Consider the following 14,204-nt stretch of genomic DNA (forward strand, 5'->3'; position numbering starts at 1 on the left):
CAGCTTTGGCTCCAGGATATCAGAGATGAAAATGCTTTTGAGGACTTAGATCCTCATGAAACTGAAGAATAAATTAATTCATCTCTGTATTTGAGTGAAGAAGTAAGAAAAAAATTTTTTCTTTATCCAATAAAAGTTGTGTTTCTGTGAATTTGCAGGGAAAAATTCTCCCTACACAAAACATACTTTCCAGTTATGAAGGTTTAAACAGATTTATGGGATTACATTGTGGAGGGATACTACTAAGAAGGTCATTATTGTTTTCAATTTATAGCTTGGCAAAGTTAAAGTAAGTGCACTAACAATTTCAAATTAAGTTGTTTCCAGCTACAGACTCAGTTCTTCTACTTCCTGTGCATAAGAGTATGTCATCTTATTTTGAAAGTAAAAATAACTTCCAAGATTAATTGATATCAAGAAAATTATTGGATTTAGTGTGTTGCAGTAAAGTTTGTACACTGTGCATATGTAACCCTCATGTATTTCTCCATTTGCAGTATCACTCTTGTTTGAAATCATGGAAAACTGGAATATCACTGCAGATTTCATTCTCCTAGGTCTCTTTAACCACACTGGAGCCCACCGGTTTCTCTTTGTGTTGGTTCTGATAGTTGCTTTCACCTCTCTCGTGGGCAATGCCCTCATGCTTCTCCTGATTCTCCTGGACCCCCGACTCCACAGGCCCATGTACTTCCTCCTGAGCCAACTCTCCCTCATGGACCTGATGCTGATTTCCACCACTGTGCCCAAAATGGGCGTTGACTATTTGACCGGCAGGAAGTTCATCTCCCCTGCTGGCTGTGGGTTCCAGATCTTCTTCTTCCTCACTTTAGGAGGGGGTGAGTGCTTCCTTTTAGCAGTCATGTCCTATGACCGCTATGTTGCTATTTGCCATCCACTGAGATACCCAGTCCTCATGAGTTGGAAAGTATGCCTCAGTATGATTTTGGGGTCTTGGTTCCTTGGTGCAGTTGATGGACTCATGCAGGCTGTTGCTACCCTGAACTTCTCATTTTGCAGTACACATGAGATCGATCACTTCTTTTGTGAGGCACCCACTCTTGTGCGTTTGGCTTGTGCTGACACTTCTGTCTTTGAGTATGTCATGTACATCTGCTGTGTGTTAATGCTCCTGATCCCCATGTCCCTCATCTTGATTTCCTATAGTCTCATCCTTGCTGCCGTTCTCCAGATGCATTCTAATGAAGCCCGCAGGAAGGCTTTTGCCACCTGCTCCTCACATATCTCTGTGGTGGGACTCTTTTTTGGAGCTGCCATTTTTACCTACATGAGACCCAAATCTTACAGGTCAGCTAAACATGATAAGTTTGTGTCAGCATTTTATACTATCTTCACCCCTGTGCTAAACCCCCTCATCTATAGTGTGAGGAACAGTGAGGTCAAGGGAGCTCTGAGAAAGTGTATGGATCAGTGCACTGCCTTAAGTCTTGATTAACATTAGATTTATTTGCCCTAAAGTTCAAGATTGTACAATGTGTTTAGACAGTATATACTCATTATATCTTCATGTGTTATTTCTGTTTTACTTTATAATTCATTTGGAACTCCATACTTTGGGATCATTTGCTAAGTTAATCGTCAATAAATTAGACTATTGATTATTAAAAACCTGTTAATCACAAATCCTTATTAAAATGCTTCTACACCCCACTGCACAATAAATATTTGTTCAAGGAATGAACAAAGTTTTCAAACAATGTTGAAATTTGTTGCTTTTAAAAAAAAATGATATAACTTAGGAACACTAGAATACTCACTGACATAGGCCTCACTTAAGCCAGTTTCCATAGTACATGCACTTGTAACTTGCATCCAGTATCAAGAGACAAACCCTTTGGGTTTTCCTGGTGGCTCAGATGGTAAAGAATCTGCTTGCAATGTGGATATCCAGTTTCGTATATACAGTGAAAGTGAAAATGAAGTCGCTCAGTCGTGTCCGACTCTTTGCGACCCCATGGACTGTAGCCTACCAGGCTCCTCCCTCCATGGGATTCTCCAGGCAAGAGCACTGGAGTGGGTTGCCATTTCCTTCTCCAGGGGATCTTCCTGACCCAGGGATCGAACCCCAGGTCTCCCACATTCCAGGCAGACACTTTAACCTCTGAGCCACCAGGGAAGACCACGAGACAAAACTTATTAAACCAAAAATGTCCCTCATGTCCTTTTTCAGTGAAATCACTCAACCCGGCAACAAATACTCTCCTGATTTGTATCTCTGTTATTTTAACATGTACTTGAATCTTATATCAACGAAACTGTACAGTGTGTATTTTTCTTGTCTTTTATATCTTTATTTCAAATTAAAAGTTTTTAAAGATTCCTACACAAATTTACACTATCAGCAGTTTGTTTCTTTCATTGCTAAGTAGTACTTTGTTATTGGTGTGAATCACCATTTATTTATGTATTATTTTCTTGATAGATATCAGGGCTATTTTCAGTCTGGAGCTGTTATGATTAAGCTCCTATTAATCTCTCTCTCTCTTTATTTTTTTTGGCTGTGATCGTATGTTTTTACTTTTTTGGTAAAAGTATGAATAAATTTTTAGTTATCTGTTTTCAGTGTGGATATTGGATTTTAAACTCCTGCTAGCAGAATACATCAGTAGCAGTTGCTCCAAGTTGTTGATATTACTGTTTCTTTTTATTTTGTCTGTCTTATTTAATGTACTCATTTGGTCTAATTAGTATTTTCCTAATGTGTGATGATCCACACAGTCAAAGGCTTTGGCATAGTCAATAAAACAGAAATAGATGTTTTTCTGGAGCTCTTCTGCTTTTTCAATGATTCACAATAAACTGTGGAGAATTCTGAAAGAGATGGGAATACCAGACCACCTGACTGCCTCTTTAGAAACCTATATGCAGGTCAGGAAGCAACAGTTAGAACTAGACATGGAACAACAGACTGGTTCCAAATAGGAAAAAGAGTACGTCAAGGCTGTATATTGTCACCCTGCTTATTTAACTTCTATGCAGAGTACATCATGAGAAACGATGGGCTGCAAGAAGCACAAGCTGGAATCAAGATTGCCGGGAGAAATATCAATAACCTCAGATATGCAGATGACACCACCCTTATGGCAGAAAGTGAAGAGGAACTCAAAAGCCTCTTGATGAAAGTGAAAGAGGAGAGTGAAAAAGTTGGCTTAAAGCTCAACATTCAGAAAATGAAGATTATGGCATCTGGTCCCATCACTTCATGGGAAATAGATGGGGAAACAGTGGAAACAGTGTCAGACTTAATTTTGGGGGGCTCCAATATCACTGCAGATGGTGACTGCAGCCATGAAATTAAAAGACACTTACTCCTTGGAAGAAAACTTATGACCAACCTAGATGGCATATTGAAAAGCAGAGACATTACTTTGCCAACAAAGGTCCATCTAGCCAAGGCTATGGTTTTTCCAGTAGTCATGTATGGATGTGAGAGTTGGACTGTGAAGAAAGCTGATCACCGAAGAATTGATGCTTTTGAACTGTGGTGCTGGAGAAGACTCTTGAGAGTCCCTTGGACTGCAAGGAGATCCAGCCAGTCCATTCTGAAGGAGATCAGCCCTGGGATTTCTTTGGAAGGAATGATGCTAAAGCTGAAACTCCAGTACTTTGGCCACCTCATGTGAAGAGTTGACTCATTGGAAAAGACTCTGATGCTGGGAGGGATTGGGGGCAAGAGGAGAAGGGGACGACAGAGGATGAGATGGCTAGATGGCATCACCGACTCGATGGACGTGAGTCTGAGTGAACTCCGGGAGTTGGTGATGGACAGGGAGGCCTGGCGTGCTGTGATTCATGGGATTGCAAAGAGTCGGACACGACTGAGCGACTGAACTGAATGAACTGAGCTGAACGTGTAATGATGCTGCAGACTTTTGAATTAGCTTATTTCGTATTTGTGTATCTTTCTTTTTGAAATATTCATCCATAAAAATCATTCATCTTTTTTCTTTGAAAAAAAGAAAAAAATGTCCTTCTAAATCAAACAGGAATTGGTGGTTTACTGATAGATAACACATGATGTTTACAGGAATATTTGGAATTTTTAAATAACTTACCTGTTACTTATTATACAAGTATACACTTTCTGATATCACTATTTCCATTTAATTCATGAAGATTTTCTATTTTCATTGAACTGGGTATGTATATAATGAATCTATTCCGCCTCCATTGGGCTTGAAGCTGTAACTTTGTTTCTTTTAATTATACAGTGTAATAAAATATTTCAATTACATTAATAGAATCATGTCATTGGAAATCTGAAATTTTTTTCCCTATTATTATGTACTCTTCACCCAAGGAAGGCAGATAAAAAATAGGTTACACACTTTAAAGATTGGGTTTTCAAGGCATTATGGAGGAAAAAGTTAATCATTAGTCAATCTTCAAAGAAATGGAAAATTTTACACAAGACAGCTTGAGGACTATAATCTCAGAGACAGCCCCTCAGAGAGCTCTGAGAACTGTTCCTATGAGGTCAGGGGGAGGCTAGTATATATGTGATTCTGCTGAAAGGATACAAGCCATCAAGCACACATTTTGGAGATGTTTACTGCCATTTGCAAGGGATATCTTAGATAGCAGCTTTAGTGCTTTTCTAAATATGGGAAGATGCAAGAAACTGAGTTCATAAAATTTTCTCCTGGAAAAAAGTCCGTCTTAGGGTCACTTCTAGGAGTTTTCCATGAGCACAAAATTCCATATCCTGATCTTCACCTAGAACTCCTTTGAGAGTATAAACCATGTTAGCAACTGCAGTGTTTAATGACTTGATTCTTGTGTAACTGGATGGTGAAAATCTTTATTTTATAATCCCCTTCCTTTATGTGTCAATATTGATCAAGTTTTGAGAGGCATTTTATGAGTGGTTTGTCTCGCAGTGCTAGGAATGCTCATTTCCAGATCAGTCAAGGATTTTGTTGATAGGACACTCAATGTGCTATTACTGGACTAGGTCCTTTTAGTAATAGTAAGTGCAATTGCTCAGTCATTTCCAACTCTTTGCGATCCCATGAACTGTAGCCTCCTAGGCTCCTACCTCCGTGGGATTCTCCAGGCAAGAGTACTGGAGTGGGTTGCCATTTTCCTTCTCCAGGGGATCTTCCTCGAACCCAGGTCTCCCACATTCCAGGCAGACACTTTAACATCTGAGCCACAGAAATAAAGTATAGGACCCAAAAACCAGTATGTTATGACCCAGAGAATGATTAACTCTTGCTTCTCATACCTAGGGTTGCACTATTACAGTCACTGATCTTATACAACTATACATGTGATCTATTGTTTCAAGGTGCCTAGTCATCATTATTTTTATCAGTCTCAGTCACACATTTGGTAATACAATAAATAATCTTGCAAAAGAAACAGAATACAAATAATACAGCTAGTAATCTTAGTAAAGTCATAAGTAAGCTAACATCTTTCCTTAGATCTAACCCATATCTCCCCAGGCCATCTGTTCCAATCTGTCAGTACCAACCACTATCTTTAAGTGAAATAATATCTTGGCATTGTTTATAAAGTTTACCAAAGATATCTACATGTACAAGGTAAATGGTGAGTCATCACCATCCTTTACAAGATTGAGAAGGGAACATTAATTGCTAAGGAGTTATGAGGTTGGTATCAGAAAAAACAAAAATCCTTATATTTTAGTGGGTTTTTCTGACCTTGAGGATGTCTGATTAATACATAATGCAGATGTACAATACACACTGTAGGGATGGAAGGAGATCTAATGGGCAAAGAAAATGTTCATGTTCAATTTTTTGTCTTCCCTTAAAGTAGGAAACTTATTTTATCAGTATATTCCTATTTCTCCTGCTGAGTACACACCCACAATTAGTTATAGCTAAGAAATATGGAAAAATTAGAGGCCATTGGATTTTCAAAGAAAATAGTTACAATTGTATATTTGTTTGAACATCTATGTATTTACAAATATGTGCACATAACTCTGGCTTACCAGGGGTACTAGTGGTAAAGAAACCACCTGCCAATGCAGGAGACATAAGAGATGCTGATTCAATCCCAGTGTCAGGAAGATCACCTGGAAGAGGGCATGGCAACCTGCTTGGGTATTCTTGTCTGAAGAGTCCCCATGAACAGAGGAGCCTGCTGGGATACAGTCTATAGGGTCACAAAGAGTCAGACATTATTGAAGGAACCTAGCATGCATGCACACATAACTCTCCAAAGATAAAGAAATTAAATATTAATATAAAGTTAACTGTAAGACAATACTTTTAAATAACTTGTTTAGAATCTAATTCAGAGAAGGCAATGGCACCCCACTCCAGTACTCTTGCCTGGAGAATCCCGTGGATGGAGGAGCCTGGAAGGCTGCAGTCCATGGGGTCACTGAGAGTCAGACACGACTGAGCAACTTCACTTTCACTTTTCACTTTCATGCATTGGAGAAGGGAATAGCAACTCACTCCAGTGTTCTTGCCTGGAGAATCCCAGGGATAGGGGAGCTTGGTGGGCTGCTGTCTATGGGGTCACCCAGGGTCGGACACGACTGAAGTGACTTAGCAGCAGAATCTAATTTAGTAATTTAAATGTTTTATTTTGCCATTTTTGCTTGATCTGAATCCCAACTTTTACAACTTTTTCTTTTGTTGTATAGTATTTTTGTTCAAATTGTTTCCTTTATTTCACATGAATTAAACAGAAGTATGATCTAAAGAAGACAATATTAAGAAGCATGGGACAGAACCAGCTGTTCAGGTTCCTGGAGTAATTTGGAAGTGACACCTAGAGATTTAGAAGAAATACTAATTGCTGCATTTAGCTTCAAACTGAATACCATGTTTAAAAGTCTTTAATAAAATTCAACCATTATTCAAATATTTTAAACTATGCTTGTTCTCCTAAACAGGGCCATAGTTTGATCAAAGGATAATTTCATTAAGTATCTTATTTCTATAGTCCACTTAAGGTACATTAAGTAGATTAGTCACAGCTTCACTGTGATAGAGTTAATCATTTAACATCAGAATGTCACACTGAATGAAGTAAGTCAGACAGAGAAGGAGAAATATAGTATGACATCCCTTATATGTGGAATCTAAAGAGAAATGATATGAATGAACTTAATTATAAAATAGAAAGAGATTCATAGACTTAAAAATGAACTCATGATTGTCAGGGAAGGAGGGGGCACAGGGATAGGGAGTTTGGGATGGACATGTAAATACTGCTCTATTTCAAATGGATTTTCAACAAAGACCTACTGTATAGCACATGGGACTCTGCTCAATGTTATATGGAAGCCCAGATGGCATGGGAGTCTGGAGGAGAATGGATCCACATATATATATATATGGCTGAGTCCCTTCACTGTTCACTTGAAATTACCACAATATTATTAGTGGGCTGTGTGTGTGCTTAGTCACTCAGTCATGTTCAACTCTTTGCAATCCCCTGGGCTGTAGTCTTCTCCGTCTATGGAATTTTAACAGCAAAAATACTGGAGTGGGTTGCCATTCCCTACTCCAGGGGATCTTCCCAACCCAGGGACTGAACCCACATCTCTTGCATCTCCTGCATCAGTAGGCAATTGCTTTACCACTGCATCACCTACCCCAATAGAAAATAAAAAGTGTACATGAAAACTAGCAATAATAACAATAAACATACAAGGTACTTAATTCATGAATAACCTTGTGACTGAATTTTGCTTAACATTTCACTTTGTTTCTTATATTCTTATCATAATTATGAGAAATGTTCAATGTTACCTCTATTTTTAAAAAATGGAGACATATTTATTGGGGAAAATTTATGCCCCACCTTTACACAGATCTGAACTCAAATGTATATATATATATATATATATATATGCTCAAGAAGAATCAGCTTTAAAAAATAAGACTGAAAACACACCTCCTGCCCCCCATAATATGAACACCACATATGTGAAATAGCCATCTTTGCCCTTCATTTAAAACAAGATATTGTCAAATGGAGTCTGTGCTGCTAAAGTTTGTGGTAAAGTAGTTAAAGTTTGTGGGGATATACTACTTTAGAATATGAGTTCTAGGACAAAAATTTTAGGACTTGAAACTGGATAATCTGTATGACCTTCAGAATGTTGCTTAACATCTGTAGAATCCATGCAGATTTTTGTTGATTAAATAATAGTTAACTGTAAAATGCTAATAAATATAAGATACTCAAAATGCTATCTGACATTTATAAATGCTCAGTTAGAGTTGGCAGCCAAAATAATTATATGTAAAATAAGTACATTAGCTAAACGCTTTTGCTGTGTTCAGTTACATATTCAGTTTATTTGGTTATCATTTAACTGACTCGTGAAGATTAAAATAAGCAGAGTCACTTCGGTGAAGTGAGTCCATCTTTTTAATGTCCCCCCTTGTAATAGGCAGTCTGTAGAATAATCAAGTTCATCTACTGATGCCAAAACACCCAGGAGACTCAATGCAACAGCAAGTGAATTCCACCAAGTTGCCGCCCTAGAGCTTCTACCTAGTGTAAGGAACAGGTCATACACAGAAACCTTAACAGCCAGAGTAGTTGCAAACCTTTAAGAGTAGAAATAAAATATACAAAGAAAAGAGGGAATAATGGGAAAGGATTCAGATAAAGCAGTTTCCCCCTCCTTTATCAAACATTTATACCACTTTGTACAATTAACACTGAAATAGACTATCCCTTTAATCCTTTCACATAAACTCTTCCACAGCACCCAGAGGAAAACCTGCTATATTTCAGTGTCCATACCTTTCTCCACACAAAGTATTTCCTCATGCTTTTTTTTTTTTTTAAACTTCTTTCTTTGACTGTTCCATGTGGACATTTTCCCATGTCACTTTATCAAAGGGTGGTTGTTTTCTTTCCCAGAAGCCACACACAGTAGGACATCAAGAGGTGGGTACCCTCTCAGTTTCTTATTCCTCCTCTCAAGACATTTATTCCCCATGTCCCTATAAACCCTCAGCTACGTCAAAGGAAGTGCCTGGATTGAGGCATCACCCATGTCTTTCAAACACTCTGTAAGAAGTAAGAAATAATACTGAAGCAGACACCTGAATGGTATAAGCAACGGCCTATTGAGGAGAGTGTTGCTTGTAGCCTATGAGGCACCAGTTGGGCTAGTGAGTTAGATGTGAAAAAACTCAACAAAAGGTCCTTTTCCAGGTAGTGAGAAATGAGTAAAATGAAATGGAGTGCGATATGGGCCTTGGGAAGACTTCAGAGCCCAGGTTAAGAAGGAGTGGATAGGTCATGTTCAATGTGCAGAGCGTATAATTAAGCATAAATGGAGAAGCTCTAGAACAGATATGACATCCTGACATAGTTGTACAGTTCTGAGCAAGAAAGAGAAGGAGAGAAGACAGTTTGAAAAATATCAAGGAAGTCTGTGCACATGAAGGACCAAACATAAAATCTTAGTGGAAGACCATAAAGCCCCTAGCAATGATGGAGAAGACTGTTTATGTGGAAGAGAGAAGAGGGTATAGGCGAAGATTAAAAAAAAAAAAAAAAAATCAACCAAGAAACACACTATTAAATAAGTACAAATACTTCAGTTTCATAAAATGGGAACTAAAGGTAAGGAGATCTTATTTTATGTTTGTTTATTTATTTATTTAATTTAATGTACCCAGCAGAAATTTGCATTCTTAAATCTGTGTTCTAGGAAAACTAACGAACTAGGGCAAAAAGTACATTTATGTGAGGAGTAGTGGGAGACACAAGACTACTCAAATTATCATTACAATATTATAACACTTTCAGATTCTATCCCATAAAGCAAAGTATTAGGCATTTTGGATAAAACGTACTAGAATTATACTAGATCTGTTACCTATAAAAATTGATGATCTAGTAGGAATGCTAAAGCTAGAAAATGATTACCACAGAACAATCTACTCCTTTTTTCCTTCTAAAATCAGTTTTTGAACATTTTAGTGAGTTATTTCATGCTAATATACTTAGTTGTCAAGATCAATAGGATATTTTATGGTATCTGAATTTTCTGTTCCTGAATTCCTGAGCTTTGTTTCCTGTATAACTGTTCCAGGAAGAATGCACAACCAAGAATCATCACATACAGATTCAAACTAGTAGGATGAAGGAACAAGAAAGGTATGTGCCTCTGCACACAGTCCCAACACACTTCTGTTGTCTAGATTTATTTAATTGAACACACTCCACTGGCTTCAAGTAGATTTGAGAAGCATGTGATATTATTCAGGTGTTGCAGAGCTCATACATGTCTATTTAATTTAAAGAGTAGAATGGATGCCTTAGAGCTTCCATGGACACATATAGCACACAACCATGAGAAGGAATAACCCATGAGAAGCATTTGCATAGAATCAGTAGGAGATGGTGATTTGCAAATGGAAGAGGGAAGACAGAGAAGTTAGAATGATTTTCTGATTTCTGTATGGAGCAGTTATATGCAATGGGATCATTCATTGTTTAAGGGAACTTGGGCAGTTCAGCATTGTACGTGATGAATTTGATATCAGTATGAGATGCTAATCACAAGATTCTCTTAAATTGGAGAGGCAGCAAGAAGAGGCAGAAGTAAGATCATCCTACAATAATTCCTTGGGGCATGATGTAGTACCCTGAAAAGTCTGCAGGGCAAGAAATGTGTAATGGCAATATCATTGGCTATTTCAAATGAAATTATGAACAGCTCTCTTGATTGATTTCAGAATAAGAAGCAACAAAGAATATTACTTTCCTCTGTCACACAGATCTATACATGTGTATAAGTGTGAGGAAGCCAATCTAAATATCATTCAACATGCAGAGTTGGTTTCTCTCCCAGAAAGTCTCTAATTTTAACAGAGAGTGAGCAAAACTGAATTTCTGGTTCACTTCTTTGAAATTTACTTCCAATTACCTGATTATATTCTCTAAGGTCCTGTTTATTTCTCTATCTCTCCCTGTCTCTCTAGTATATAATGGCTTAAATGTATATTTTAAATATAACAAATAACAATATATTAATGATAGAAATTCTAAGACACTAATCATAGAAGCAAAAATAATAATAAGAAGAAAGAATAACCTTTAGTTTGAGTTTTTACAATGTGCCAGTTTTTGTTTTGGAGAAGGCAATGGCATCCCACTCCAGTACTCTTGCCTGGAAAATCCCATGGATGGAGGAGCCTGGTAGGCTGCAGTCCATGGGGTTGCTCAGAGTCGGACATGACTGAGCTTTCACTTTCACTTTTCACTTTCCTGCATTGGAGAAGGAAATGGCAACCCACTCCAGTGTTCTTGCCTGGAGAATCCCAGGGATGGGGGAGCCTGGTGGCTGCTGTCTATGGAGTCGCACAGAGTCGGACACGACTAAAGTGACTTAGCAGCAGCAGCAGTCTTTGCTTGGTGTGTATGTGCATGTATGTATAGACTACATGTACGTATGTATTATTATGTAATAATGCATGTGTGTATTTAGTGTATTGTCTAATGTGTTTCACTTAATCTTCAAAAGATTAATGTGAAAAATGTACCACTATTATCCTGACTTTATAGAAATTCATTTCAACCAAATTCATTATTAATTGGGGCTTCCCTGGTGGCTCAGAGGTTATAAGCGTCTGCCTCCAATGCGGGAGACCCGGGTTCGATCCCTGGGTCGGGAAGATCCCCTGGAGAAGGAAATGGTAACCCACTCCAGTACTCTTGCCTAGAGAATCCCATGGACCGAGGAGCCTGGGAGGCTACAGTTCACGGGGTCTCAAAGAGTCGGACACGACTGAGCAACTTTACTTTCACTTTCATATCATGAAGAGACATAAAAGATATGTTTACATTGTAATTTCTTGTCTCTTCAAAGCATTAGAAAAATTAAGGTTATATTTCTATTTTTTATATTTATGACTAATATCTTTATCTGAGTCAAAAGCACACCTGCCCTCAGGCTAGGTAATATCTATCATACAATTTTTCTATCCATATTCCATATCAACTTCTTAAAAATGAAAACTTTTTTTCATTCATTTTTAGGGCAATTCAATTTAGGACTCCTATATCTTCAATGAAAATCTATTTAGTTTATTGAATTATTTATAACAACCAGTTATTTCAAGTCAGTTGCACACCAACTAAGTCTGATATTTGAAGTTTTCTGAGAGAATTTATCATTATTTTATCAAGCAAGTCACTGATATTATAAGTTATAGAAAATTTAAAAAGTAAAAATGCTAGTGTCATATTGCGTAAAATATAAATCTTCAGATTTAGCATTTCCCAGGATTTCCAAATTAAACACTTTTCAAAGTAAGTATTTTTCAGAAAGAAATGATTTGGTGTTTTTGCATTTGTTTACATTACAATGATAACTTTAATGTAAATACAAGATGTTAAAACATACAAATATTTCTTTAATATATAAATGTGCAGTCTTACCAAGATTAATGAATAACTGACCTCTAGTTAAATGGAAATGTAAAACAATATTGTGTGTGCTTAATTTTATAATGATAAATCTAGTAAAGAATGACAAAGAATTTGATTTTATATATAATGTATTTTGAAAATCCTGATAAATGCAAAATGATAATGATTAGAGTGTAGTACATTTCACTGAGTAAAGAATACGAAGGTCTTTTTATTTCCTTTGAGGAAGGATTGAGATATGGCTGTGTTTTTAGCTAAAAGAAAACCTAAAAGTGATAGCATTTTCTATGATTCATCTCCAAGATTCTTCTAGAAAATACAGGGATATAAACTGCATTGCACATCTCTTTTCTGAAATTTAACATTATTAAACAAGGAAATGTTGATGCTAGATGGAAAGAGACTTTATGTTGGGTAAGAGTTGCACAAATGTGGAAGGGGCTAAGACATGTAATGTATATGTCTCCACTTTGAACATAAAGCAAGGAAACTCACCATTAGAACAATCCTCTTTTGATTCAAGAATAAAATTTCATTCAAGATCCTAGCTGTCATGCAATATATTTTTTCATCAATCTAGCATCTTGGGAGTATGTTTCTAGATCCTTGATTGATTGGTTATGCAATAAGTTATAAAAGAGAGCTGTCAAAACTTTAGGCGCTTCATGGATATTGGCAGGATGGTAGAAGTAGGATGATAAAGAAGTCAGTGAATGCATTATGGAGCTTCTAGTACCTGAAGACAAAATAATAAATGATCTTGTGGAGACAACACACACTCTCTAAAAATGTAAATATAATTGATACATCATTGGAAACCTTTTATAACAGGGACCAGACAAACATAAATCAATAATTTTTTTTATTTAATTTAATTTTATTTTTTAACTTTACAATATTGTATTGGTTTTGCCACATATCAAAATGAATCCGCCACAGGTATACATGTGTTCCCCATCCTGAACCCTCCTCCCTCCTCCCTCCCCATACCATTCCTCTGGATCATCCCAGTGCACCAGCCCCAAGCATCCAGTATCTTGCATCGAACCTGGACTGGCAACTCGTTTCATATATGTTATTGAACTTATCATGGTACAGGGACTCAGTGTGAGTAGACTAGACATTACCCATACTCAATACTAAGATGATGTATTAAGTTTTGAATCAGGATGACTATAGGAAAAAGCAAAATCAGGAGGACAAAATTATTCCAGGCATGAGAAAATGCCAACAACTTTGTACACAGACATATTGAATTTCAGTTGTCAGTAACCACTGATATTCGAGACTTATGATCAACCAGTTCTTGGCCTGAAATCTGAATCTACATCTATATGGAATTTTTACTGAGTTAGTAAGTCAAACCAGTAAAAACAGTCAGGAGCAAATTTACATGCATATATCCTGCAAACCTCATTCATATGCTGATCATTTAAAACTTGTAAAAGTAAAATCGTAGTAAATTTATTTTAAAATTTCAAGGAATTCAATGTAAAATCAGAATTTGTTTATTTCATAATGAAAAAAAAAGTAGTCTATGGCTGATTCATGTTGATATTTGGCAGAAAACAACAAAATTCTGTAAAGTGATAAACATCATATTACAAAAAATATCTACTTCAAAAGTTGCCTGAAATTCCTTTGGCTTTAATTGCAAAATACATGTTAGTAACTCTCATTTTCACATACAGCTAAGTATAAACAAGTTTGAGATTCACACTACTTTTTCCCCATTTTGTGTTTAGATCTAATTTTATTATTTATTTATTTATAGGTAAAATAAGGAATTC

At 36.8% G+C, this 14,204-nt stretch overlaps 1 protein-coding gene across 1 annotated transcript; it reads left to right on the forward strand.

Moving 5' to 3' along the window:
• The first annotated feature begins 517 nt into the window (after positions 1-517).
• On the forward strand, positions 518-1,456 carry LOC109561033 (olfactory receptor 2T8-like). Its single transcript, XM_019963465.2, has one exon. It carries the CDS (start codon positions 518-520, stop codon positions 1,454-1,456), a length of 939 nt encoding a protein of 312 aa, XP_019819024.2.
• Positions 1,457-14,204: the final 12,748 nt, after the last annotated feature.

This window comes from Bos indicus, chromosome 7 (assembly GCF_029378745.1).
Source record: "Bos indicus isolate NIAB-ARS_2022 breed Sahiwal x Tharparkar chromosome 7, NIAB-ARS_B.indTharparkar_mat_pri_1.0, whole genome shotgun sequence".
In the NCBI taxonomy this organism is placed as follows: Eukaryota; Metazoa; Chordata; class Mammalia; order Artiodactyla; family Bovidae; genus Bos; species Bos indicus.

What these genes read in the sequence shown, in the direction of transcription:
- LOC109561033 (XM_019963465.2), top strand. Translation starts at nt 518, where the DNA reads ATGGAAAACTGGAATATCACTGCAGATTTCATTCTCCTAGGTCTCTTT.